The following is a 27,636-nucleotide window of genomic DNA, read 5'->3' as shown; positions in this document are numbered from 1 at the left end:
CAGGCGGACTCTCAACCACTGCGCCACCAGGGAAGCCCAACAAATTTAAAATTTTGAAAAGCTTCCAAACATACCAAAACCTAGAAAAATAACAATATCTTTTTTTTCCATTATGCTTTATTACAAGATATTGAATATAGTTCCCTGTGCTATACAGTAGAACCTTGTTATTTATCTTTTTTTTTTTTTTTTTTTTCCGGTACGCGGGCCTCTCACTGTTGTGGCCTCTCCCATTATGGCGTATAGGCTCCGGACGCGCAGGCTCAGAGGCCATGGCTCACTGGCCTAGCCGCTCCGCGGCATGTGGGATCTTCCTGGTCCGGGGCACGAACCCGTGTTCCCTGCATCGGCAGGCGGACTCTCAACCACTGCGCCACCAGGAAAGCCCTTTTTGTTTTTTTGACTGAAGCATAGTTGACTGACAATGTTGTGTTAGTTAAGGTGTGATTTCAGCAAAGTGATTCATATATATATGAATATATATATAATATCTTTTATTCCTTTCTATATCCTTTCTATTGTTGATGGACTTTTGGATTATTTCTAGTTTTTTTTAAAAAAGACTATTTTTTAGAGTAGTTTTAGGTTCACAATTGTTTCTAGTTTTTTGCTGTAATAAATAATGCTACTGGCCACACCACTTGGCATGTGGAACTTCCCTGATCAGGGATCAAACACGCCCCGCCCCCCCCCCCCTGCAGTGGAAGCGGAGAGTCTTAACCACTGGACCACCAGGGAAGTCCTATGAACTTTCTTATACATGCCTTTTAGTGGACACATACACTAATTTCTCTTGGCTGTAAACTTAGAGTGGAACTATTATGTCCTGGGACAGGCAACTGTTTAACTTTGGTAGATACTGTTCAATGGTTTACTAAAGTAATTAGACTAATTTCCACACCATCCAGCAGTGTATGATAGTGCCAATCACTGGACATCCTCACCAACACTTGGTATTGTCAGTCTTTTCATTCTCGTAAGTGTTTAGTGGTATCTCATAAGTTTCTCTTTGAAATTTTAAAAAATTGAAGTAATTTTTAATTTACAGAACTGTTGCAAGAAGGGTACAAAGAACTTCTGTACACCCTTCAACTAGATTTACCCATTAACATTTTACCACATTTTCTTTATCATTCTCTTTCTCTCCCTTTCTATCTACCTATCTGTATACATCTATATATCTATAACATAAAGGGATAGGATTTTATATATATAAGTATAAATATACATATTAATATATTATTTTAGATATGTATAAATTATATATGACATTCTCTTACATAACCATTAGTTATTTGTCAAAATCAGGAAATGTACTTCTATCTAGTCTATAGCATGTTTTCAAATTTCCAATTGTTCCAATAATGTACATTATAGAAAACATTTTTTTTTTCAGTCCAAGATCCAGTCCAAGATCACACATTACATATAGTTGTCATGTCTCGGTATTTTTTAATCTAGAAGAGTCCTTCAGTGTTAGGTCTAAATGACTTTAACATTTTGGACAGGGCAGTTATGTTTTAGAATGTCTCTCAATTTGGGTTTCTCTGATTCTTGCTTAAATCATTATTACTATAATTTTTGTCAAATGGTGATTTTTTTCATTGTAGTTTTTTAAAATTATTTTTTACTGTGGTAAAATACATGCAACACAAAATTTGCCATTTTAACCATTTTTAAGTGTGTAAGTCAGTGACATTAATTACATTCACAATGTTGTATAACCATCAACATTATTCCCAAAATGTATTCATCACCTCAAAAAGAAAGTCTATAACCACTAAACAATGATTTCCCATTCCCACCTCCCCTAACCCCTGGTAACCTCTAATCTACTTTCTATTTTTATGAATTTGTCTATTGTAGATGTTTCATATAACTGGAATCATGCAATAATTATCCTTTCCTGTCTGGATTACTTCACTTAACATATTGTTTTTAAGGTTCATCCATGTTGTAACATGCATTTGCTTTGTATTTCTCTTATTACTAATGATGTTGACCATCTTTGCATGTGCTTATTGGCCATTTGTATATCTTCTTTGGGCAAACATCTATTCAAGTCCTCTGCCCATTTTCTAATTGGGTGGTTTGTTTTTTTGTTTTTGAGTTTTAGGAGTTCTTTATATATTCTGGATATTAAACCCTCATATGACATGAAAATATTTTCTCCCTTTCTATGGGTTGTCTTTTAACTTTCTCGATAATATCCTTTGATGTACAAAAGTTTTAAATTTTAATGAAGCCCAGTTTATTTCTTTTTACTTTTTTTGTTCATGCTTTTGGTATTATATCTAAGAATCCATTGCCAAATTCAATGTCATAATGCTTTTTTTTTTCTTTTTTTGGTGGGGGGCGGTACGCGGGCCTCTCACTGTTGTGGCCTCTCCCGTTGAGGAGCACAGGCTCCGGACGAGCAGGCTCAGTGGCCATGGCTCATGGGCCCAGCCGCTCCGTGGCATGTGGGATCTTCCCGGACCGGGGCACGAATCCGTGTCCCCTGCATCGGCAGGAGGACTCTCAACCACTGCGCCACCAGGGAAGCCCTTCACTAATTTTTTAATATTAATTTCAGGAACTCACATTTATCCCTGTTTGTTTTAAATCCTTTCTATTGGGTTGGCCAAAAGGCTCATTCCATTTTTTCCGTAAGATGGCTCTAGTAGCACTTAGTTGTCTTTAACTTCATTCGAAACAATTTTGTTAGATTGTATGTGACAGCTGTCATATCAGTCTGCATTTAAAAAAAGACTTATCAAAATTGGTGAATTTTTATGTAGCCATTTTAATATTGAAGATGGAAGAACAAAAGCAACATTTTCGGCATATTATGCTTTATTATTTCAAGAAAGGTAGAAACGCAACTGAAATGCAAAAAGATGTGTGCAGTATATGGAGAAGGTGCTGTGACTGATCGAACGTGTCAAAAGTGGTTTGCAAAGTTTCGTGCTGGAGATTCTCGCTGGACGATGCTCCACAATCGGGTAGACCAGTTGAAGTTGATAGCGATCAGATCGAGACATTAATTGACAACAGTCAACGTTATACCACGCGGGAGATAGCCAACATACTCAAAATATCCAAGTCAAGCCTTGAAAATCATTTGCACCATCTTGGTTATATTCATCACTTTGATGTTTGGGTCAACATAAGTTAAGCAAAAAAAACCTTCTTGACCATATTTCCGCATGCGATTTTCTACTTAAACGTAACGAAAACGTTCCGTTTTTAAAACAAATTGTGGCGGGCGATGAAAAGTGGATACTGTACAAGAATGTTAAACAGAAAAGATCGTGGGGCAAGTGAAAGGAACCACCACCAACCACACCAAAGGCTGGTCTTCATCCAAAGAAGGTGATGGTGTGTATATGGTGGGATTGGAAGGGAGTCCTCCATTATGAGCTCCTTCTGGAAGATCAAACGATTAATTCCAACAAGTACTGCTCCCAATTAGACCAACTGAAAGCAGGACTCGACAAAAAGTGTCCGGAATTAGCCAACAGAAAACGCATACTCTTCCATCAGGATAACACAAGACCGCATGTTTCTTTGATGACCAGGCAAAAACTGTTACAGCTTGGCTGGGAAGTTCTGATTCATCCACCGTATTCACCAGGCATTGCACCTTCAGATTTTCATTTATTTCAGTCTTTACAAAATTCTTTTAGTGGAAAAAATTTCAATTCCCTGGAAGACTGTAAAAGGCACTTGGAACAGTTCTTTGCTCAAAAAGATAAAAAGTTTTGGGAAGATGGAATTATGAAGCTGCCTGAAAAATGGCAGAAGTTAGTGGAACAAAACGGTGAATACATTGTTCAATAAAGTTCTTGATGAAAAATTAAAAATGTGTCTTTTATTTTTACTTAAAAACCAAAAGCACTTTTTGGCTTTTAACCCAATAGTATAAGGCCTAGGCATGTAAATAAGCACATTTTTCATTATTAAATATCTTCTTGTTCAGTTCATTCCCTAATCTCATTAACAACCTTTTCAGTGCAATCTGGCAATCCAGTCTATTAGCTAGTAGTCTCAGCTTTATGTTTTTCTGTATATTTTATAAGCATGCCTTTTTAGTCTTTACCCAGATCCTTTCTTTAATTCATCATTCTGTCTGAGGTAGGGAGAAATCCTCCATTATCACAACCCAAAAGCCTCTCAGGATTATTAGGCATTGGGTTGTTTTTCTCCCTGATGGAGGAACTTTCTGCAGCACTGAGTCTTTTTATTTTTTCTTGATTCTAGGGCCTTATTATTTGATTCTTATTAATGATAACTATAGTTTCCCCTGCCTCCAAAAAAAAACTTTCTATTTGTAATCTCAATTACCTTCAACACAGGGTAGATTTTGACAAATGGAAGGTCTTTTGTTCTAGAAATCAACTAGGTGGGGGCAGGATCAGGGAAGAGCTCAATTTCTTCAGAGGAGAGGAGGAGAATATTTTGAGGTTGTTAAATAGAATAAAGTAGATTTCCATGTTTTGATTTTGGGGAAAAAATTGCCAGGATATAAATGTTAATTGAGCAAGAAGCAAGAAATTGTAAAACATGATTTTATTTTTGCTAAAAACCAAATGAAAACAACCAAAGAAATAAACTGTGGATATGTGTTTATGCATGTTTGAAAAAGTAGGGAAAGATATACAACAAATTAGTGACACTGATGACTCAAGAGAAGTAAGACTGGAGGGGTGAAAAGGAAAAAAGAAGGTTCACTTCAACTTTAATATTTGAATTGTTATGAGTTTTTATTATTGGCATTGTTTTTTTTTAAATGATAGGAATTTAAGGTCTTGGGAGACTATATTGATTAGGTAGGGATGAGTCAGATAGGTTTACTAAGGATTTGGGAAATTTAGAAAGTGCCTGAGAGGGTAGTTTAGTAAGATTAGAGAAGTGGCAGAATGTTGAATGGATTAGAATCCATTGTAACGCCTAAAGATATACCATATATATATATATATATATATATACACATATATAGGCTAGAGAGGAAGAAATTCCAGAGATATTTCTTTTTTTTTTTTAATTTTTGGCTGTGTTAGGTCTCTGTTGCTGCGTGTGGGCTTTATCTAGTTGCGTGGAGCGGGGGCTACTCTTCATTGAGGTGCGCGGGCTTATTGCGGTGGCTTCTCTTGTTGCAGAGCACGGGCTGTAGGCATGCGGGCTCCAGTACTTGTGGCACGCAGGATCAGTAGTTGTGGCTTGTGGGCTCTAGAGCACAGGCTGGGTAGTTTTGGTGCACTGAGCTGCTCCGCGGGATGTGGGGTCTTCCCAGACCAGGGCTCCAACCCGTGTTCCCTGCATTGGCAGACAGATTCTTAACCACTGCACCACCAGGGAAGCCAGTGACATTTCTAAGAAAAAAAATCAAACAGCCTTTAGTGACTGAATACGGGAGGAAAATAATGAATGTCAAAAACAAGCTTCCACACTGGGCTTCTGGGGGCAAATGCTGACACGATCACAGATAAGGCAGGAGGACAATATAGGGCTTCCAGAAGCCTTTCTAATAATGAATCCATGCACGATTCTAATGAATCAGTGCACGATTCTAGTACACAGGTGGGTCCATGAACTTTTTTTTTTTTTTTTTTGGCAACGTCCGGCTGATAACTGCATTTGCATGAACGCATACACTGGCTTGTGTGACGTACTCTTAGCTCCGGGAGCTGGCTGCACACCATCCGATGACACTTGCTCTGGGACTGCTTAAGGGTTAGGGCTCCACTTCCTACGAATTGATACTGAATGCACTATCAATTCGTAGCTAGCCTTCGGGTTTCCCAAAGCTACCTAGAAACAGCGCCGGGCTCCCGTACCCACCCGAGCTTCCGAATAAGGGACGAAAAGAGGGCGGAGGCCAGCGCCGCGCACGCGCTTTAATACACGCAGGCGCAGCCTCTCTCCTTCCTGATAATCTCTCACAGCCGCCCCACCTCCGGGAAGTAGTTCCGTCCCGCCCCCCGAGTGCAAAGAAGGGATGCTATTGGGCATACCGGTTGTCCATCAGGCCGGTCTCTCTTCTGCTCAATACCATTGGCAGCCCGGGAAAAGGCCAGCGGGCCGACGTCGGCCTACCCCTTCGAGACTCAGCGCCACCGCGGAAGCCACTATTGGCGGAGGCCAGGGACCGCGACTGCTCACTTCCGGCGCGGGCCTCCACGATTCCTCCCCCTCCCCCGCCGTCGCCCTCGGTCTTCCCACCCCCCGCCCTTCCACCATGGCCGCGTCTGTGTGGTGTAGGGAGAAGCTGGTCCTCCTATAGCGCTTACTGCCTCACCCTCACTCCTGGGGGCCGGAACCAAAGGAACCTCGCTCCCCAACCCTTGGGGCACCAGCCAGGAAGGTTTCCTACCCCATGCTTCAGGGGCAGGACTCCTCTTTCCCCCACCTCCTGAGGCAGAAACTTAGGGTTTTCGCTGCTTCTCTTAGGGTCAGAAGCCAGAAAGGGCTCCTCTTCCACTTCTTCAGGACAGAAGCCTCTCCTACCCTTCCTGTAGGGGTGCAGACCCTTACCCCAGCATACTTAAGAGCTAACGGTGTTTCCTCAGCACTGCCACTCCAGAGGCAGGACCTGGAGGCCCGTCTGCCTTGCCTTCTGCACGGGAGCGGCCCTTCGGAGAGGAGGGAGGAGTGGAGAGGCCAGGGAACCTTTCCTTCCCCTCCCCCACTTGTCCCTCTTTCCCCCCAGTCCCTGGCAATCCCCAATTCCCCCTTTCTAGGACTTCCCATCCATCCACTCCCTGGCCTTTTCCCGTCTCCCGGCTGCAGCCATGGAGTTACAGAAGGGAAAGGGGGCGGCAGCAGCAGCAGCAGCAGCAGCAGCTGCTTCGGGAGCAGCGGGAGGTGGAGGAGGAGCGGGAGCAGGAGCCCCAGGAGGGGGGAGGCTGCTACTTGCAACCAGTTTGGATGCCAAGGATGAGTTAGAGGAGGTAGGTGTGGGGGGGTGGGGAAGGGAGTTAAGAAATGGGGTTGAGGAGGGAAACTGGAGCGAATACGGGGTGGGGGTGGGGGAGGAGGCCTTCACGTGTTTTCTAAGACAGCACAAACACTGCTACAGACTTCCTGCTTGTGAAGGAGGAAGTGTGGGCCAACTTCCTGGACAGGTCGAAACAGCAGCTACTAGTGTGAAAATGGTGGGGGGGTGTTGATGAGGAAGGGATACAGCATCCAGATCAACTGAATTTATCTTAGACATTCCTTTCCCATTACAGGCCACAGCTATTATTAATATTTACCCTGTTTCATCTTAGGTCATACATTGAGTTGAGATGTAACGTATGTATGTGTAGGTGTCTGGGGGGCTGATAGGAGCTTGCAGTAGACCGTGGACCCTTCCCGTTAGATAGTATTGACTTCATGTAGACACCATCAATTGCCGGTGATGTTAACTGGGCATTGAGAATGAGTGAGGACTTAAGGAAAAGTGAGTTGTGTTTTGTTAGGTAGTGGGGTGAGGTGCGGGGTGAATGGGACCTAGGGGACTCTCCTTCAGAACCAGATAGCACACACACAAAGGAGAGAACACATAGATGCTGAGAAAGAGGGTAGGATGAGGCGATGCAGTGGGCCTGAATGGGGATTTTAGACTACTGAATAATTGACCCGACCCTCCCCGACTTGTTCCTCTTGCCCTGTCCCTGACAATCCAGAGTTGATCATTTATCCCTTTCCACTGCTATACATGAAAAGACATACTTAGGAATATGAGACCCAGAAGTGGGACATGATTGCTGGACTGTTTGTAAGACCTAATGCATTCAACTTAGTGGTTATCCAGGGACAGGATGAGTAAATTATTAGGCTCTGGCTCTTCACTGGCCATTTCCCTGCTTCTGACTTTGTCACTGCTCTGTATCAGATGTTAGAGAGTGGTCAAACAGATAGGTGGAGTTCATAGTTTAAATTTGAAAAAAATGTTGGTGCAGATACAAGATGGTGGAACATACATGCAAAAAAGCTTTGTGAATCAAGGAGCGGCTGGATAGCAGCTTTGTGAATTATCCATCGCAAGTGTCTGTTCACAGACCGGCTGGCTTCCCATCATGCTTCTCCCCCATAATTCTGTGTGCATTTAGATGAATCAAAGTTTGTTTTCTGCTGTTGTTTTTATCAGCTAAGGTAGATATAATTAGGAACATAAACAATACTTCTAAAAGTAATGTATTCCCAAAATAAATACAAGTGACTTTGCCAGGATTGCCTGGTAATTTAAATTATCTGCGTTTTTAGAAATGGCCACTGTCACTGTCAAAGTATTTATTGAGCCCTGTGTTCTATCTAGCACTGAAACTCTAGAATTGTAGCAAGAAAGTCATTGACTACCTTTGATCCCTACACCAGTTGGGTAGAGGGGAAGAGACCCCAAGGGTGGCGAAACGGTTTATTCCCCACCCTGATTGCTGGAAAGGTAGTCCTGCTCTAATTTGTACCACAGCATCCTGTTCTTCTGAGTAGTGATACGTTTGCTAGTAAGCGAAATGATATGGCAGAAGGGGACCACAAAAGAGAGGAAGCATTTATTTTCTTGCTTTTTTGGACTGTCTTGAGAGTGAACTTTTAAACTGTTTCCAGAGAGAAGGGGGAGGGAGGGTCTCCTTTTTTTTTCTGATATCCTTTGTGGTGTAGATGTTTCCCAGAATGTGTCAGCCTCCCCTCTTTCCTTCTTTGCCCTTTGTTCTTTGCATTTGAATTTTCCAACAAGTCTTGCCACTGCTTTTAACCCCATGTATTTGGTTCCCACTAGACCAGAGTGTCTCTAAGGTCAAGACTTACTGGTTTCTTCCTCTGGGTCTCCGCACAGATCTCTGCACACGGAAGTTATCAAAACCTGGTGTTGACTGATCTCAGCTTGTTCTGGCTTGGTTATTTTCCAGCATAGGCCCACCTATTGCCCAGGAATACAGAGGCAGTAGCTTCCTGACCAGATATATACTTACTCTGTGCTGAGTCTGATAGGAAAATAGAATGAGGAAGACCCAAGGCCTGCCTTCCAGAGCTTATCATCTGAAGACTGAGTTAATACGCTCACAAGAAAGGTAAAAACAAAAACCCAGCGAGGGTAGTGAAGAGACTGGAGTCATTACAGCTGGGAGTGATGAGAAAGCCCCTTAGAGGCCTGGAGAATGAAGCACTGGTGAAGAGCATCCCAGGCAGGGACTGTGGCTTTTCTACCCAAGGGAGCATTTGTTGTATCCTTTCTTCTCTTTGGCCCTGTTCTTCTCTTTGAATGGGGAATTCTTGCCCACCCCCATCCAGATTTGAGGAATGAGATGAAAATAGTGCCAAAGATTGGAGGGATTTAAAACATGTAGCTCCTAGTTTCACAAGGCTTCAAAGCTCCCGGTCACTCCTCTGTGGAGAAGGACCCTGTCCACTTTGAAATCAGGCTAAAAGCAGAAGCTGTGGCCCAAACAAGTTAGAACTTCCTCTTAAGCTATGGACAAGTCTCAGGGTTGCATCTGGTTAGAGGTATGTCCCTTCCAGGTTTTCTCCAAGGAGTAATTCACGTCCAGTCTGTGAAGATTCTCCAGGGAATGGGCTTTGAGTCATCTCTAATTTTTTTCCCCTTAAATCCTAATTTCACATAAAAGTGACTCTTGGTTGTAGAATACTTGGAACCCAGTTCGTTCAGTAGTTCTTTACTAATGTGGGTCCTTGGGGATTTTGTAGGTCAGATCATATCTTCTTTTCCTTAAGCCTTTGGATTTTAGTCCCTCAAGGCCACTGACTTCCCGTAGAGGGGCAGTATTTAATATACAGGTTTTTTTTAATTAATTATTTTTAGCTGCGTTGGTCTTCGTTGCTGCGTGCAGGCTTTCTCTAGTTGCGGCGAGCGGGGGCTACTCTTCGTTGCAGTGCGCGGGCTTCTCATTGCAGTGGCTTCTCTTGTTGTGGAGCACAGGCTCTAGGCGTGCGGGCTTCAGTAGTTGTGGCTTGCCGGCTCTAGAGCGCAGGCTCAGTAGTTGTGGCGCACGGGCTCAGTTGCTCCGCGGCATGTGGGATCTTCCTAGACCAGGGCTCAAACCCGTGTCCCCTGCATTGGTAGGCAGATTTTTTTTTTGGAACATGTTGGGGGTAGGAGTTTATTAATTAATTAATTTATTTTTGCTGTGTTGGGTCTTCGTTTCTGTGCGAGGGCTTTCTCTAGTTGTGGCAAGCAGGGGCCACTCTTCATCGCGGTGCGCGGACCTCTCACTATCACGGCCTCTCTTGTTGCGGAGCACAGACTCCAGATGCGCAGGCTCAGCAGTTGTGGCTCACGAGCGTAGCTGCTCCGCGGCACGTGGGATCTTCCCAGACCAGGGCTTGAACCCGTGTCCCCTGCATTAGCAGGCAGATTCTTAACCACTGAGCCACCAGGGAAGCCCAATATACAGTTTTTAACAAACTGTATGTTCACCTGGCCGAGGGAGGGGAAACTGAGAGGTTAGCAATCCTCAGACTTCAGTCTCCAGCTTCAGGTGTATACTTGCAAACTAGAAGACCTCCCCGCTTTCTACCCCCACTCCATCTACTGCGCTGTCATGGAAACCATGGTCAGGTAATTTTAGTACTAGAAAAATTATTTTAGAAGCTCCTAGAGATGGTAAATATTTACTCAGCTCTGAGGTGCCGTTGTGAAGGGCTTACTCTGAACAGAGTCATTCTGCCAGCAGTTGTTGGCAGGTGCGTGTGTGATTCCATCTTTACAAAGGGCCTCTGGAGACTGGGGGGGAGAGGGGTACTGCTGGTTGATTGTAGGGATCTGGCTTCCTGCAGCCCTCTTTGAGGGGATGTGGTCCTTCAATCATTCTGAATGATTTGTAATTAGTTCTCCCATCTCTGTTTGGGAAAGTAGTTTCTGTAGTTCAGGAAGAGCAGCATCTTTTATATACTTCTACTGCCTAGGAAGGACTGACCCTCACATTTCTTTCCTCATTGCTTTTATCCACGCCTCCAAATTCTGGACTCTCCCACTTTCTACATCCTTAGCTGGGCCTCACTGTTCCAAGAGGCCACTTTTATTTCTTGACCGGGCAGTGACCCATAGAGTTGACTCAGGCCTCTGAGTGGAGCTTAGAATATTGAGGAGGGGCCTAGAGAAACCTGGTTTAGTCCAAGGTCTCTGTGTTACATCACAGCTAGAAACTAGGCCAGCCCATAGGGCTGTGTATCCAGCTTTGTGTGAGGACCTTGGTGCAGGGTCCATCCATCAGGCCTCCTCCCCTCTCCCGTTACTCTTCTCTCATAGAAGGCAAAAGTAGGAGAGGAAGCTTTGCAGCCTGGTCAGGGACTTACCCACGTCCTGTAGTAGGAGGGCTCAGTTTTCAGGGAACTTTGAGGGCATGCCATTAGAAGTAGTGGCAGGGGGCGTTGGGGGGCTGTCTGGTCCTCATGGACTTAGTTGTGTGATCGCTGAGCTTTTTCACAGATGGAATAGAGTCTAATTCAACTGAGGCTACCTGCTAGGTGCTTTCACATATGTTATCTTGTTTAATCCTCAGAGCAACCTTGTGATATAGGCTTTGTCTCTATTTTTCAGGTAAGAAAACCAGGGTATTATAAGTAAAGGATTAAATAAGTCTTGGTAAGTTAGGTAACTCACCTAGGTAACTTAGCCTAAGGCTTGCCAGTGGTGGAGGGACCCTCTCTTCCTTGCTTGTCAGTTGGCTCCTCAGCCAGCTGCTCTTTTTGACTTCCCTCGCATCTCTGTTGATTCAACAGAGATTTCTTCCTTTTGGTAGGAAGTAATATCTAGGGTTTTAGGATGCTGTGCTGCTGCTTGCTCACCGTCTTCCTCCACTCTGAAACTGTTTGTTAACCCAGGCCGGATAAGCAAGGCCTCCCAGAGCTCCCAGCAAGAACACCCTGGATTTAGCAACTGGAGGAACTGGTCCTCCAGTCATTGATAACTATCTGAGGAGGAGAGGGATAAGATTTAAAAAGAGAAAATACAACCTGAGGTTTTTTTCCTCCCTCCCCCTATCATATAGGAGCTGGGCTAGGTAATGATGGATCTCAGAGTTCGTAGGAGAGGTGGGTTGTGAGATTTACAGCTCAGCTTTCCTGTGATCTCACAGCTCCTTTTCACAAGTACGCAGGTGCTGTTGATTAAGGCTCAGCGCGCTTATCTGACCTAATTTGGAGGATAGTCAGACCTGATGCTGGGTAGTGATGTTGTCAAACCTGGGTGGCTTTGGGCCTAATTTAGGTTGAATTTTTGTGGCTATGGGAGCTCCTTGTCTTAACACTCAGTTCTGCTTTGCTCTTAGGTAGGGACGGACGTAGGCAAACACAGGATGATGGTCAAAGGAGAAACATGGTGGTCTTTCATTCCTAGACCTCTTTCCTGTTGCCCTTATTTGTCGGTTCTTGACAATGTGGTAGTTCTCAACAAGATGTTTTGTGATGACCTTTAGGATTGGGGGAGGTAAATTGTCTGCCTTTGTCCCTGTTTTGCTAGCATCATTATCACTGGGAATTGGTAAGTGGTTTTCTTAAACAGTTTTGGGGTTAATCCTCAAGATAAAATTTTAAAAGACTCAGGAAGTAGTTTAGGTGGTAATAATGGAGAGGCTCACTGACTTAAATGAGATACATTTTGTCAATATTTTCTCAGTGTTTAGTAGTAAATGCTTTGGAACAGGATCAGTGACTTAAGATCTCCTTAGAAGGTTGAGCACATGCTGTCTTAGAGTTAAGCCTTTGTAATTAAGAAGGGTCCTTGGATGGACTTTAATGCAGCTCTCCCCACCTTTGTTTGACTAAAGACCCAGGAAGGTTTTAGTTTGGCCTTTTGTTCTTCATTAGTCCTTTTCTTTCCTACACTCATTTTTATTTTAAAGTTTGTTTTTATCTTTTTGGAGGGACATTTCAAACATAAAAAAATAGAATAGTATAATTGCCCTGGAGCCATCACTCTGCTTCAGTACTTATCAGTACATGGCAATCTTGTCTTATCTCCCTTTAGTCTCCTCTGGATTATTTTGAAGCAAGTCCAAGCTATATCGTTTCATCTGTAGATATTTCATATGTATGTCTGTGAGAGATGGACTTTTTTCTTTTTAACATAGCCACAGTATCATACCTAAAAACATTAACAATAATTCCTCAATGTAACCATATACTCATTGTTCAAACTGACTGTCTCATAAAATTTTTTTTTAAAGGTTTTTTCCTTAAGTTCCTCAGGTGCTTTATTGTTTGGTTTTTTTTTCCCTGTGTCATGGCTTGCGGGATCTTAGTTCCCCAACCAGGGATTGAACCTGGGCCCACAACAGTGAAAGTGCAGAGTCCTAACCACTGGACCACCAGGGAATTCCCATAAATTCTTTTTATAATTGGTTTTTCAGATCAGTAATCAAACAAGGATCACACATTTGTTGCATTCAGTTGATATATCCCTTTAATTTTTTAATAACTATTTTAAAATAATTTCAAGCTTAGAGAAAAATTGTAAGACATAGAACTCTCATATACTCTTCACCCAGATTCACCAATTGTTAACATTTGCTGCATTTGCTTTTTCATTATCTCTCTATATACATGTTATTATTTTAATGTTTTGAGAGTAGGTTGCAGCCGCAGTGCCACTTAAGATTTAAATACTTCCGGGAGTATTTCCTAAGAACAAGGATCCTTTGTTACATAATACCTGTTCTATTTTTTTTTTTGCGGTACGCAGGCCTCTCGCTGTTGTGGCCTCTCCTGTTGCGGAGCGCAGGCTCAGCGGCCATGGCTCACGGGCCCAGCTGCTCTGCAGCACGTGGGATCTTCCCGGACCGGGGCACAAACCCGTGTCCCCTGCATCGGCAGGCGGACTCTCAACCACTGCACCACCAGGGAAGCCCGATACATTACTCTTATAGTACATATTCATATTTTACCACTTGTCCCAATTATGTCCATTATAGCAGTCCAGGATCACACATTGCATTTAGGTGTGCTGTCTCTTTAATTCTTAGTCCTATCTCTGTCCCTCACCTTAAACACTTTGATAGGCCAGTTATCTTATAAATCTCTCTCAATTTGGGTTGTCAAAATTTCTTCATGATTAGACTGAGATTATTCATTTTGGGCAAGAAAACCATAGAAGTGATGTTTAGCCTTTTCAGTGCACTATATCAGAGACGCGTATGTCAGCTGTCAGTCTGTCTTGTTATTTGGGATATTAACTCTGATCACTTGGTTAAGGCGGTATCCTTCAGGATTTCCTACAGTTATTTTCTCTTTGTAATTAGTATTTTGAACCTATGTAAATATTCTCTTGTGAAAGTTTTGCCTCTGGTTTTACCATTCATTGATAATATTTGCCTGAATCAATTATTATTCCTGTCATTCCTTCTGCAGTTTTAGTTGGCATTCCACTGTAAGGAAGAGCTTTCCCTTCTTTATTTATCATGTATGTACATATCTATCTATCAGCACAGAATCATAGATTCTTATTTTATTCAAGGGGTTGAAATCGTAAGCCTCTTTTTTTTTTTGGCCACACCTCGTGGTTTGTGGGATCTTAGTTCCCCTACCAGGGATCGAACCCAGGCCCCGGCAGTGAAAGCACAGAATCCTAACCACTGGACTGCCAGGGAATTCCCTTAAGATTCTTTTAATACATGGGGTTCTCCCTCCCTGCTTTTTTCCTTGCAATTTAAATGTTAAAGAAATCAGGAAGCCTGTCATGATTTATACATTCTGGACTTTGCTGATTATATCCTCATGGTGACTTGACTTGTAAACTGGTAGTTAGGTCTAGAGACGTGATGAGATTTAAATTTTTAAAAAGCTTTATTGGGGGCCAGAAATACATCACAGGTGGGGGTATGGAGCACTCTGAATTTTTTCTCACCCCTTCACAGAGGTTGGAAAGATGTATGAGCATTGTGACATCGATGACTACTGGTGTCTCAGAGAGAGAGGCCAATGACGCCCTCAATGCCTACGTGAGTATAATACTCTCCCCGTACCCATTTCTGCTTCTTTGAAAGCTTTCAGACATGATCAAAAAGATGGAAAGAAAAAAAAAAAAAGATGGAAAGACTTCAGTGGTTAAGAACTAGGGGGTTGAAGTTAAGGTCTTCGTTTCCTGAACCAGGCTTCCCAACTCCTCTCTTTCTTTCTTTTATTTATTTATGTACTTTTTATACAGCAGGTTCTTATTAGTTATCTATTTTATATATATTAGTGTATATATGTCAATCCCAATCTCCCAGTTCATCCCACCACCACCCACCTCTCCTCACTTTCTTTCTTAATGTGGGAATCCCATCTGTTGGAGCCTTAGGTGTCTTTGAATAACAACTTTAAAAAATAACTCATGGTTCTGTGGTGGCTTTTTTCTTTGTAAATCATTCTCACATATTTGATCTTTTACATTTCTTAATCAGTCTGTGAGGTTGAAAGGATTCAAAGTAGTACATGTAAAGGATTTAGAGTAGTTTCTGGCACATAGTGAATGTTCAGTAAATATTTCTTACTTATTAGTAGTAATTATTCTTATTATGTCTTCACCTTACAAATATCAGGGGTTCAGTGATTTGCCCAAGGTCTTGACTTGGTAGGTGCACTTGTTAATCCATGAGTGACTCTTTGTAGCTCCCTTTCTACTAAAGGCTGTTACGGTCTGGTAAAGGTGTGGAGTAGGGTTTTGTTTTTTTTTCTCATTTTAAACACTCTTTATTTTCTGCCTCTATCCTTCATCAAGCCTTGGAGAAAGCAGTATGGGTCCATCCTTTCCCTCCACCTCTCTCCTAAAACAGATGCCCCATCACTTTTAGGAGAAGGGAATCATCAGATTTAAGAGTTGATGATTCTCCTTCGCAGGTCACTCAAGAGTCCCAAATTTTCTGGGAGCAGCTGTGCTCAAGAACTTCCCTCCTGTGAGTGACAACTAGTTTTTTTTTTCCTCATATCCCAGGTATGCAAAGGCCCCCCACAGCACGAGGAAATCTGCCTGGGCCTCTTCACGCTTGTCCTCACCGAACCTGCCCAAGCCCAGAAGGTAAGACTCCCTTCTCTAGACCCACACTCCCTTCTCAGATATGATCTGAGAATATGGTAGAACTTATGGTTTAACTGGAATAGTACCACACCCTTTGACCAGGGCTAGATCATCTTGTTCTCCAAATATAGTTGCAACTCCCTTTTCACTCAGTAAATTGGTCACTCTGACTAAAGTCCTTTCTCTTTTTCCAGATTCTGAAGCTAAAAGGCAAGAAAAGGCAGTTGTGAGAGTGAAAAAGCATTTAGAGAGTTTTAAATTGTAGACTTAGGGGCTTCCCCGGCAGTCCAGTGATTGAGACTGCACCTTCCAATGCAGGGGGTGTGGGTGGGATCCCTGGGCCGGGAGCTGAGATCCCACATGCCTGGCAGCCAAAAAACCAAAACATAAAACAGAAGGAATATTGTAACAAATTCAATAAAGACTTAAAAAAACATTGTAGATTGATGAGTCAAGGCTAAAAGAGGTGGGATTTAATCCAGAGAAGAGCACAAATATAAGCAAGTCTGTTGAGAGTTCTTATCCAGAAGAGCGTGACTTGTAGTTTGCAGGTTTTATCAGTGCAGGTGAACAGAAACCAGGTTTAACATTGCAGCAAGTAGGATTTAAATTAGACAGCTTGGGAGTTCCCTGGTGGCCTAATGGTTAGGATTCCGGGCTTTCACTGCCGTGGCCCAGGTTCCTGAAAGCCACGCAGGGCAGCCAATAGATAAATAGATAGGTAGATAGATAAATAAATAAGTAAGACAGCTTAATGTTAGGTGAGGCAGTAATAATGTAGTGATTAAGAGTACACTGGGAAAAAAAAAAAGAGTACACTGGAGTCAGACTTCCTGAGGAATACTGTATGAAAATTAGTTTGGGGTTCTTCACAAATAGAGGAGTCTCCTTTATGTGGAATGGTTTAAAAGAAGTCCTTCCTGAGGCGAGGGACTGAGCAGGATGATCTCTTTGGATTCCATTCTTTCTATAAGAAAGGAGCAAAATCCTGTCTTTTGCCTCTCTAGATTTCCACTTTCTTTGTCCTTGAATCTTGCATGATGGTTTAGAAACATATGTCTGGTATCTGGCATTAACTGCATGACACTGACAGAGAAGAGCTTGGAGAGGGGGAATTCACTGTTCTCCTTACCCCTTCCTTGAACAAAAGGAGTGTGGAAGGAAACAAACATGCTCTGTGTCCAGCATTGTGTTCGGCTCTATCCAGACACATTTCATTTATTTGTTTGTTTTTTCTTGGCTGCGTCTGGTCTTCATTGCGGCACACGGGATCTTCGTTGTGGTGCACGGGCTTCTCTCTAGTTGTGGCACACGGGCTTCTCTCTAGTTGTGGCATGCGGGTTTTCTCTTCTCTAGTTGAGGTGCTCCAGCTCAGTAGTTGTGATGCGCAGGCTTAGTTGCCCTGCGGCATGTGGGATCTTAGCTCCCGGACCAGGGATCGAACCTGTGTCCCCTGCATTGGAAGGCAGATTCTTTTTTTTTGTTTTTAAATATCTTTATTGGAGTATAATTGCTTTACAATGTTGTGTTAGTTTCTGCTGCAGAACAAAGTGAATCAGCTATATGTATACATATATCCCCATATCCCCTACCTCTTGCGCCTCCTTTCCACCCTCCCTATCCCACCCTCTAGGTTGTCACAAAGCATCGAGCTGATCTCCCTGTGATATGCAGCAGCTTCTCACTAGCCATCCATTTTACATTTGGTAGTGTATATATGTCAGCGCTACTCTCTCACTTCGCCCCAGCTTCCCCTTCCCTCCTGGAAGGTGGATTCTTTATCACTGGACCACCAGGGAAGTCCCAGACACATTTCATTTAATCCTCTCAAAAAGCCATGTGAAACTGGTGGCTTTGTTCTCTTCCCCCAAACCACTCCCAGTGTACCTGTAAGAAACCTGGAGGTCAGACACATTGTCATTTGTTCAAGGAAAACCAAGGGAAAATCATTCCCAAGGACAAGGACGGATGCCCATGGTCCCCTGGCCTAGCTGTTGGAATTAACCTCAGGGGAAGGACTTACGGGCGTGGCAACCTGATGTGTTTGTACTCCTGATGCCAACTGGAGCAGGATCTGGGGTGAGGGTGGGTGGTAGGGTAGCAAGTATTCACAAGTTGGTGAATGGCCTTGGGAACCAATGCCCTTGGTTTCCCAGGCCATTGCTGGGCTGGGACATTGTTGAGTTAAATTGGCATTTCAGGGACTTCTCTGGTGGTTCAGTGGCTAAGACTTCGCCTTCCAGTGCAAGGGGTGCAGGTTCGATCCCTGGTCGGGGAGTGGAGATCCCTCATGCCTCACGGAAGCAATATTGTAACAAATTCAATAAAGACTTTAAAAATGGTTCACATCAAAAACATCTTTAAAAAAAATTTAGCATTTCATTTTCATACTGAATTTATCATCGAGATCCTTGAAGACAAATGAATGTCTCCAATCTAGTGTTGTTAACCAGTAATGTGATCCAGCCTAGCCCCTCTATTTTAAAGAAAGTGTTGGCAAAGATGGCGGTGAAGGGTTGGGGTTAAGGTTTAGTTTTCTGTCACGTGGTGGGTTTTTATACGTACAATTAAAATCTTATTTAGTCATCTTAGTGCAAATTCATCTTGCCCGCTGGTTTTATTTGTTTCAGGTGAGATCTGAATCAGCTAGGGTATATCAGTATACTTCAGTGAAGGGGGCAGGGCCCTGTAGTATTTCTAGCTCTTCGCCCGACCTGGCAGTGAGAGGCCACAGGGCTGTGCGTTATAAATGCTTATTATGTCATGAATTTGGCCATCCAGACATGACAAGGAACTAGAGCACCTTGTCTTCTTTTTGCTCTATGACAGCCCCATGAGGGTGGCCCCAGGCCCTCACCTTGGGTCTCATAGTTGGTTGATAGCTGCACCAGGATTATGTGCACATGCTGGAGGTTTCCAAGTACATCCCCTACCTAGGAGCCTCCTAGGCTGACAGGCCCCCAGGTCAGGCCTTTTCAGACAAAGGGGGTGGAGACAGGACTTAGGAGGATACAGTTTTTTTGTTGTTGTTTTTTGTTTTTTGCGGTATGCGGGCCTCTCACTGTTGTGGCCTCTCCCTCCGGGCGCGCAGGCTCAGCAGCCATGGCTCACGGGCCCAGCCGCTCCGCGGCATGTGGGATCTTCCCGGACCGGGGCACGAACCCGTGTCCCCTGCATCGGCAGGCGGACTCTCAACCACTGCGCCACCAGGGAAGCCCAGGAGGATACAGTTTTAGGCAAGTGAGGAACTATCAGGTACTGACTCATTCAGAGGCCTTGAGCCAGGTCAGAGTATGGTGGAAGAATCTGTGACCTCTTACTGCTTTAATTCTTCTCCCTAAAAGGGTGATTATCTTACAAGGTACTTTCTGTACTGCAAAAGTTTTAGGTAGGAGTTACTGATGAGGACTGATCCTAATGCATTGTTTTAGGCTTCAGTTTAAAACAAGGGGAGTGGGAGGTTCCTTAAAAAACTACAAATAGAACTACCATATGACCCAGCAATACCACTACTGGGCATATACCCTGAGAAAACCATAATTCAAAAAGAGTCATGTACCAAAATGTTCATTGCAGCTCTATTTACAATAGCCCAGAGATGGAAACAACCTAAGTGTCCATCATCGGATGAATGGATCAAGAAGATGTGGCACATATATACAATGGAATATTAGCCATAAAAAGAAACGAAATTGAGCTATTTGTAATGAGGTGGATGGACCTAGAGTCTGTCATACAGAGTGAAGTAAGTCAGAAAGAGAGAGACAAATACCGTATGCTAACATATATATATGGAATTTAAGAAAAAAAATGTCATGAAGAACCTAGGGGTAAAACAGGAATAAAGACACAGACCTACTAGAGAATGGACTTGAGGATATGGGGAGGGGGAAGGGTAAGCTGTGACAAAGCGAGAGAGAGGCATGGACATATATACACTACCAAACTTAAGGTAGATAGCTAGTGGGAAGCAGCCGCATAGCACAGGGAGATCAGCTCGGTGCTTTGTGACTGCCTGGAGGGGTGCGATAGGGAGGGTGGGAGGGAGGGAGACGCAAGAGGGAAGAGATATGGGAACATACGTATATATATAACTGATTCATTTTGTTGTAAAGCAGAAACTAACACACCATTGTAAAGCAATTATACTCCAATAAAGATGTTAAAGAAAAAAAAAGGGGGGGAATGTTTTCTAAGGGTTTATTTGGAGTTAATTCTGTCACTGGAACAGAAACCTCAGGGTGGGTTGGAGATTCTGCTGTTCCTACATCTCCATGGCCTGAGAGGTGGGAGGTGGGGATCCTGGAGAAGGTGGTAGTGGAAACTGAGTCTTGAACACATCAGAAACCTGCTCTGGGAAGGCATGAGCTGAGCAGCCGCTGTCAGTGCTGGCAGGCAGGTTCAAAGAGTTAGGACCAGCTCTCTGGGACTTCTTAGTAGGTGGAGCTAAACACGAGAACTTAGTTAAGGAGAGAGCAGTCAGGTATTGGTGGAGAGTGGAACATGCATGGCGTGGATCTTGTTCCAGTTCTACCTTCTTAACTTGCGTTGGCAGCTCTTGTGTTTATATTCTTTGAGTTTATTTCCTATTTGATGTCTGAACTGAATAGCTGGGAGCAGGCCTGGCTGGGGGACTGCAATGTGGTGGGAGGCTAAGTTGGAGGCCTTAGCTTCTGTGCAGCCTCTCGCTGTCAGTAGGTACAGGTGATAGGAAAGGGTTTAACATCGATGCCGAGTTCTCTCTTCATCAAAGGTCAAGTCCAGGCCCTGGCAGTTCTTGGTTCATGCTTCTCTCAGCAGGCAGCTCCAGAAAGAAAGCTGGGGGCTATGAGGGCCTAGGCTGGAATATCACTGCTCCCAACACAGGACAGATACGCTACCTCAGCACCATTCTGTCACCTCTCCTTTCTTTTGAGAGAATACCTCTCCTCTGTTTCCCACTGAGTTTTTTTCCCCATCTACTTATCTTCCAAGCCAGGCAGCAAACTGGCACAGAGTTTGGAGAGACAACTGCAGCATCAGGAATATGATACTCCTGGTACCATGAGCTGCCATGTGTTACCAGCAGTTGTGGTTGATAAGGTCCCAGATGGAGCATGGAATTAGGCAGACAGAATCTGCTTGCTTCATCTGACCCTGTGTCTCCTGAGGGGCTGTCCTCCTTCCCTGTCCTGGGTCTCTTCTGCATTTCTGGGATTTCTGCTTTTGTTTTGAACAGACAGGGCTCCTCTCTGTTCTCCTCTCTGCTCCTCCACTACTGATTAGTAGTGTCTCTATCTTTGGCCTGACATAGGTTTCCCTTCTGCCTCTGCTTCCCTCAATCCTCTGCCCATCCTGTCACTCACTCCTCCAGGGGAGGCTCCAGGGCTGAACCACATTTACTGACCGGCACTTGGCAGTAGGTCACTGGGTTCTCTTATCTCTTTCTTGTTCCCTTGCTTGTACTGTTGATCTCCCAGCCCTCCTTCTGCAGATGCATTCAGAAGATAATCAAATTCTCCTTTGGGTTTGAAAAGTTTATGGCACATGGGGGAATCTCTAAGTGTTCGTATTTTTATCAGATAGATTGTTTTGGCTTAAGGACAATAGAGGAAGTGGAAGTAGCAATAACTAATCTCTTAGGAGTCCCTAGACACACCAAGGCCAGGGAGCAGGGGTCTTGAGGAGTATCAGCACTTCTCTTTTGAATGCTTAGGATGAACGAGTTTAGAAATGTAGTAGTCACAAAGCCACTCTAAACGCTTACCTACATCCCCAGCAGCCTCGTTTCCTTTTAGTTATTTCTAATGGTGGTGTGGGGTGGTTAAGAGCATGGAGTGTAGAGTTGCAGTGCTGGGACTTGAGTAGAGTTGCAGTGCTGGGACTTGAGTCTTCCTTTTATCTCTAATGTGACCTGGGGCAAATCACTTTAACCTCTCTGTGCCTGTTTCCTCATCTGTAAAAACAGAGATGTTAATAAATAGGGTGATTATGTGATTCAAATGCAATAAAGAGAATATAAAGTTTGTGCACAATGCCAATGCATGTTCCCTATTATAATTGCTATTATCGTTGATGCTGTCCTTGCTACTGGCCTTCTAAGGTTGTGGGATACTGCCTATCTAAATTTTACCCTTTGTGCTGAGACCCGGACAGTGTAGAACTCAGCAGGCTAAGGAGATTGCTAATGAGGTCCCCTAAGATGGTCCTCCAGGAGTCTGGTCTCTGTAGAGAGACAGGGTGAGAAAAGCTCTAGCGGGAAGAGAAACAAGAGCTCTCAGAGGAAATTGGCATGCTTTCCCTCACCTCCCCCAGAGTTGGGTGTGCTTAATACCCTTCCTTTTTTAATACTTGGCAGGAGCAAAGGGCAGCCCAGAGAAAAGTAGAAAGGTGTTTAGTTAAGGAAGTTTGGTTTGGTTCTGCCCTTTCTTTCCGGGGTCATGGTCTCTGAAGCCTCTTTCCTTAATACTCCTAGCCTTTTACTTCATCTGGCTGTGTCAATACAAGTCTAAAAATCTCTTTGAGATCCTTTCCAAGCTATTCAACCAAACCCATTCTGCAGTGACCTTTTACTGGCAGATGAAAAGCAGATGGCCTCCACCTGTTTTGCTCAGCTGGTGGCATCAAACAGTGTGACGCTTCCTAAGAAGGGAGGTAGGGGACAGGGAGCCTTTCTTAGCAGGCTTTTCTGCCTTATTAGAATAGGTCAGTCCCTTTTCCCCACCCTATGTGACGGAGCAAGGGGTAGGCTTGGGGTGGAAGGATGGCATCCAGAGTGGAAAGTCTTTGCGTTGGTGGTACAGTGGTGAACATAGCTGCCTTCCAGAGTGGAAAGTCTTTCATTGCCACTCATATCGCATTGGTGGTATTCAAGTTGGAGAGGCCAGGGGGCAGGGGGCCCACAATGAGTGGGATCAGGAGCCTGTCCTCAGCTTGCTGGCTGCTCACAAACCTCACTTCTCACAGTGTTACCGGGACTTGGCTCTGGTGAGTCGTGACGGCATGAATATTGTCCTGAATAAAATCAACCAGATACTTATGGAGAAGTACTTGAAGTTGCAGGATACCTGCCGTACTCAGGTAAGGCCAGAAAGAAAAGAGAGATCCAGCTCAGAGACTTAACAGAATGGATCCTCTCCTAAGGGGAAGGGAAGGAGGAATCGGGGGTAACATACCACTACCTTTGTACACCTAAATTCTAATGTGATTGGATTAGCCCTTTTCTCAAATTCACAGGACTTTCTCTTCATCTGTCTTTTCCTCTCTCCTTTAGTTGGTGTGGTTGGTACGGGAACTAGTGAAGAGTGGGGTTCTGGGAGCCGATGGTGTTTGCATGACATTCATGAAGCAGATTGCCGGTGAGTTGGATGGCAAGAACGTAAAGAAGAAAGGAGAGCAGCCCAGAGCGTAAATCCAGGCAATGGAGAATGATTAAGTACCTGAGGGACTTGATTCCTGGATTGCTTAGACTCTTTCCTTTTGACCCAGGCATCTTCTGGCCACGTATGTTGCAGAAAGAAATTGAAAAATTAGTGGGGGCCTTTTGAAGCAATAAGTCTTACCTCCTTTTCCTTCCTGCCAAACTCGAGGCCTGGTATCAAATAGTTGACCTATTGTAACCAGTCCTCACTCTGGGGTTTCGTGGCATATTGGATCAGGAAGAATCTGGAAGGAATGGGGAGAGAAGTAAGGGCAAAATAATTGGTTCTCATCACACTGTACTTTCAGAAACCCAGGCATCTTCTCTGGCTCCATCTCAATGTTCTGAACACTTGGGGCCAGTTTGAGGGACGAACTGTGTCACAGAACAGACCCTGACATTTAGGTTTTGTTATCTTCTTGGCATCAGTGACATCTGTCTGAGCCACTGAATATCCAAGAGGCCTGCCCCTGCTACTTCTATCCCCAAAATTACATGTGTTTGTTTAAAAATGACCCTGCCTCTCTATCTCACCATTGCCCCTTGGTTCTTTGCTTCCTCTTCAGGATTTTGTACAACACTGATGCTCCTGTTGTGATGTGTATAAACCTTAATCTATGTGATGTGTGACTCTGTGAACATGGAATTTTTAAATTAGGACCTGGGGCAAGGCATAGCATTGTTGTGCTGGCTGTTTTTATCCACTCTCCTGGTACTTTCTTCCCTGTTTGGCTTCTCCCAAATAGGGAGTCCCCACTTCTCATCCTAAGACTTTGGTCTGGCATTACTGAATGTTTAATTCAGCCCCAGGAAGTTTCATAGCAAGCACTCAAGACGGTGATACCTGGAAGCAAGAAACCCTTGGCCTGTCATGAGCCTGACACAGGATTTGGGACATCCAGTGGCTGGACCGCAGCTCTTGCTAGCCACCTGCACTTCTCAGGCCCCGTCTGAAATACCATCCTTTCTTTCCAAGCATGGGCTTTTCATATCTCCTTCCCAGACATTCCCTTTCAGGGGTCAAAGTATTCCCATTCCAACCCCCTGTCTATGGAAAAGTAGCAGTTCTGGTTTCTGGAAAAATCCCAAACCTTCCCTTCCCTTCTCTCTGGAGTCAAAGGGGGAAACTTTAAAGTGTGACAGAACAGAAGACAGTCTTTCCAGCACTCAGAACATCAGTGATGGGATAACAGTTAGGGATGGACCAGTAGGATGGTGAAGAAGTGTACTGGATTAGCTGAGTCACTAATCAGAGCCATTCTGATTCTCTGTTTTCTCCCCCTTTGATCAGGTGGGGATGTTACGGCAAAAAATATCTGGTTGGCAGAGAGTGTTCTGGATATCCTGATGGAGCAGAGGTAGAGTCTATCGTGAAGGGTGGGGCAAGAGCCAGATATGGCCTCAGTGGGTGTGAGTGTGGGGAATGGGGATGCAAGGGTTGTGTGAGGACTGTTAGTGGCCCAAGAACACCTTAGGTTAGAGGGGATGAGGTGGGGGAGGGAGAGACCAGTGTATTGGTGGCAAGTGAAGGAATTAATGCCATGGTATGGCCCAGGGATGAAGGAGTGGGAAAGAAGGTCTTTGCTAAAAATCTCTCGGAGCCCAGGAAAAACTCGTTTCATCTGATAAGGGTTTATTTTTGATCCAGACCTCCATGGAATGTTTATCTTTTGGGGGGAGGTGGGGGAGAATGAGCTCAGCAGAGTAGGGCCAGCCAGCCACCCAGGCCTGGCAGGTACCCCTTTTCTCCCTTCCAAGACTATCCATCCTACCCATGCCCCCCTTTTGTGGAAGTGGCACAGGCGGTGGTGGGAGTGAGGAGGCCACTGAGACCAGTGGTGCAGAGGGCATGAGGCTTTCCAGCTGATTCTTTCCCTTCCCCATCAAAGTAAAGGACCAGAAAATATGAGGGCTGTTCCATATATGAACTTGTTTGGGGGTGAGGCCTACCTCTGAGTCCTGTGGCCTCAGTCTTCCTGTTGCTTGATTTCAGAGTCTATTCTGGGAGAGGACACCAGAGTAGTCACGTGATTGAGAGGGCTGATAACCTCCATATTTCCGATGGTTTAGAAGAATGGACCTCCTCCCTTATTCACACTTGTGAAAGAGGTGGCTGTGTTCTGTGCTCTGCCGGAGCTTGAAAGCTGGGCCAGGTCTGCCGAGCAGTGCCACCTAGTGCCCTGGGCCTGGATGCGCAGCTGCAGGTGCGGCTGGTGGCACTTCTTCCGTCTTTGGTACCAGCACACAGCACATGAGATCCTAGTGGTTTCTTACCAGGTCTCTGCTTCTCTTAGGTCGCTGTACCTTCCTAACGCCCTGGGTCAGAGGGTTTCACTTTCATCTCTCTTTCTGTTCATTACCCCATCCCAGGATTCAGTTACATTCATCACTATCAAATCTTCCTAAAAAGTGATTTTTCTCATTTTGTCCCTGGTGCCAGATACCTCCTGTTCCCATACCTTAAAGCAGAATTCCGCTCATTTGGGCAGTTAGAGTGCAGTCTTAGTGTACAGGTGTCAGATAACTGCCCTACCTTTTCTCCTGCCCTCCAAAAAACTCACATCCTTTGATGCAGGTGAGTCCCTAGAAGTTTAAAACTGTCCTCTTCCACACCTTCCCTGTCACTCCTTCCCAAGTGTTTCTAGGGCTATGGAATTAAAAGATAGCAGGTGTGGGAGGGAGACCCATCCCTGTGTCCTTGGCTGCTGCTTTCATTCTGTGAAAGGAAAAGGCCAGAGTCTCTTAATTAGGTGGCTCAAGCACTTTTCCGGAATCAGGATGTTGCCTGGTTGGATTAATTAAACTCCCTGTCTTCTTCCTCTGGTTCCCTGCCTTCCAGCAGGGGTGCCAAAGCCCTTAAAAACTACTTGCTTGGGGGAGACAGCTCCCCAGTTTTGGTGCTTTGAGCCAGCATTGGAGTCTTTGTAATCTCCCCACTGTGTCTTAACACCCCTTTTCAAGCAGCAGGGAACGCACAACTCTTTCATTTCCCCCTTTCCTCAGGGAATGTCTAAAACTCCCGGGAAAATAGGTTTGCTATCCAAAATCTCGTTCTTCTTTTCAGGTTATGATTTAAGGCAGGTGACTCATTGACTGGGAGTGTGGGATCAGTGGCTAGAGAGCAAGCCAGGGGAAGGTTTGTGACATGGTGGGCTGCTAATGACAAGCTGACACAGTGTGTTCTGAAATCTCCAGGGTCCTGAAAGGGTCTTGGTAATCCCCAGAGGTCCTTGGGCCACACTTTACAAACCACTGACTGAGGGACACTTCCAAACCTTTTTCTTTGTAGTCTGAGCCAGGCAGAAGCTCTGGCTTATTTCTGTCCCTTGTACCTCGACAGTGCTTGGCACACGATAGGCACTCAGTTAATGTTTGAGTGACGGAGTCAACAAACAAAATTATTTTACTGGAAGCTAAGTTCTTACGTGGTAGAGAGATTGCTTTTATTTAGCACTTAACCTTTATCGGGCACTTGGTAGAGTGGGAGGAAGTTGTCCCTACCTTAGCCAGTTAATAGTCCAAGATAGTTAACGACAGCAGGAGTGGCCAATTAAGGAACCAAAAACTTACTCCCAGTGCTAGTCATCAAACATCTGTGAGGCACTGGAGCCAAGTGTGGGGGTGAATTGGGAGGGTCTAGACGGAGTACAGGTGCCAGTGTCTTCCCTCCCTGCAGGGAATGGGTATTGAAGAGCAGCATCCTCATTGCCATGGCTGTTTACACATACCTCCGCCTCATCGTGGACCACCATGGGACCGCCCAGCTGCAGGCCCTGCGGCAGAAGGAGGTGGACTTCTGCATCTCACTGCTTCGGGAGCGGGTGAGGACAAAAACAGTGTGGGGAAGTGAAACCCAGGATGGGACACCTCTTTCTGTTCTGTGTGGTGACCTGGGGTCAGAGGTGTTGTGTTGGAGAGATGGAGGTGGTTCAAGGTCGGTTGTTTTTTCATCACTCTAAGGCAAATGAGGATAGAAGGATGGAGAAATTAGTGTGGAGTAGCCCTGGTTCCTGGAATGCTGCCGGTTACGCTGGCATCCGAGGGATTTTCCGGGTCAGCTTCATGAACACTGTTGCACAGCACACCACAGACAGAAGCTGTCTTGTGTTCCCACTGTTATGTTGTCTCCCCCACCTACCCACCTGGGTAATTGCCAGGATCACGTGGGATTGAGAATTGTCCACTGTCAGATCTCCCAAGGGAGACAGATGCTAGAGTTAAGCTGTCTAATGCAGTGGCCGCTAGCCACATGTGGCAA

The 27,636-nt window shown here is 44.6% G+C and overlaps 1 protein-coding gene across 5 annotated transcripts in view; it reads left to right on the top strand.

Annotated features, from left to right (window-relative positions):
• The first annotated feature begins 6,212 nt into the window (after positions 1-6,212).
• Positions 6,213-27,636, top strand: part of INTS3 (integrator complex subunit 3) — a 39,732-nt gene continuing 18,308 nt past the window's right edge. For 3 of the 5 annotated variants that reach the window (XR_009538514.1, XM_060138192.1, XM_060138182.1), the window contains exons 1-7: positions 6,213-6,932; positions 14,838-14,921; positions 15,896-15,979; positions 22,925-23,038; positions 23,232-23,316; positions 24,670-24,736; positions 27,055-27,199. Coding sequence is in view for 4 of the 5 variants with exons in the window: in XM_060138192.1 (XP_059994175.1) it covers positions 6,774-6,932; positions 14,838-14,921; positions 15,896-15,979; positions 22,925-23,038; positions 23,232-23,316; positions 24,670-24,736; positions 27,055-27,199 (738 nt within the window). In the remaining variant the exon portion in view is untranslated. Of the gene's footprint in view, positions 6,933-14,837; positions 14,922-15,895; positions 15,980-22,924; positions 23,039-23,231; positions 23,317-24,669; positions 24,737-27,054; positions 27,200-27,636 lie in introns of those variants that run through there. The other 2 variants (XM_060138198.1, XM_060138205.1) reach the window with 2 other exon arrangements.

The sequence above is a fragment of the Lagenorhynchus albirostris genome, chromosome 2 (genome assembly GCF_949774975.1).
Source record: "Lagenorhynchus albirostris chromosome 2, mLagAlb1.1, whole genome shotgun sequence".
Taxonomy (NCBI): domain Eukaryota; kingdom Metazoa; phylum Chordata; class Mammalia; order Artiodactyla; family Delphinidae; genus Lagenorhynchus; species Lagenorhynchus albirostris.
This window is presented reverse-complemented; position numbering and strand designations above follow the sequence as displayed.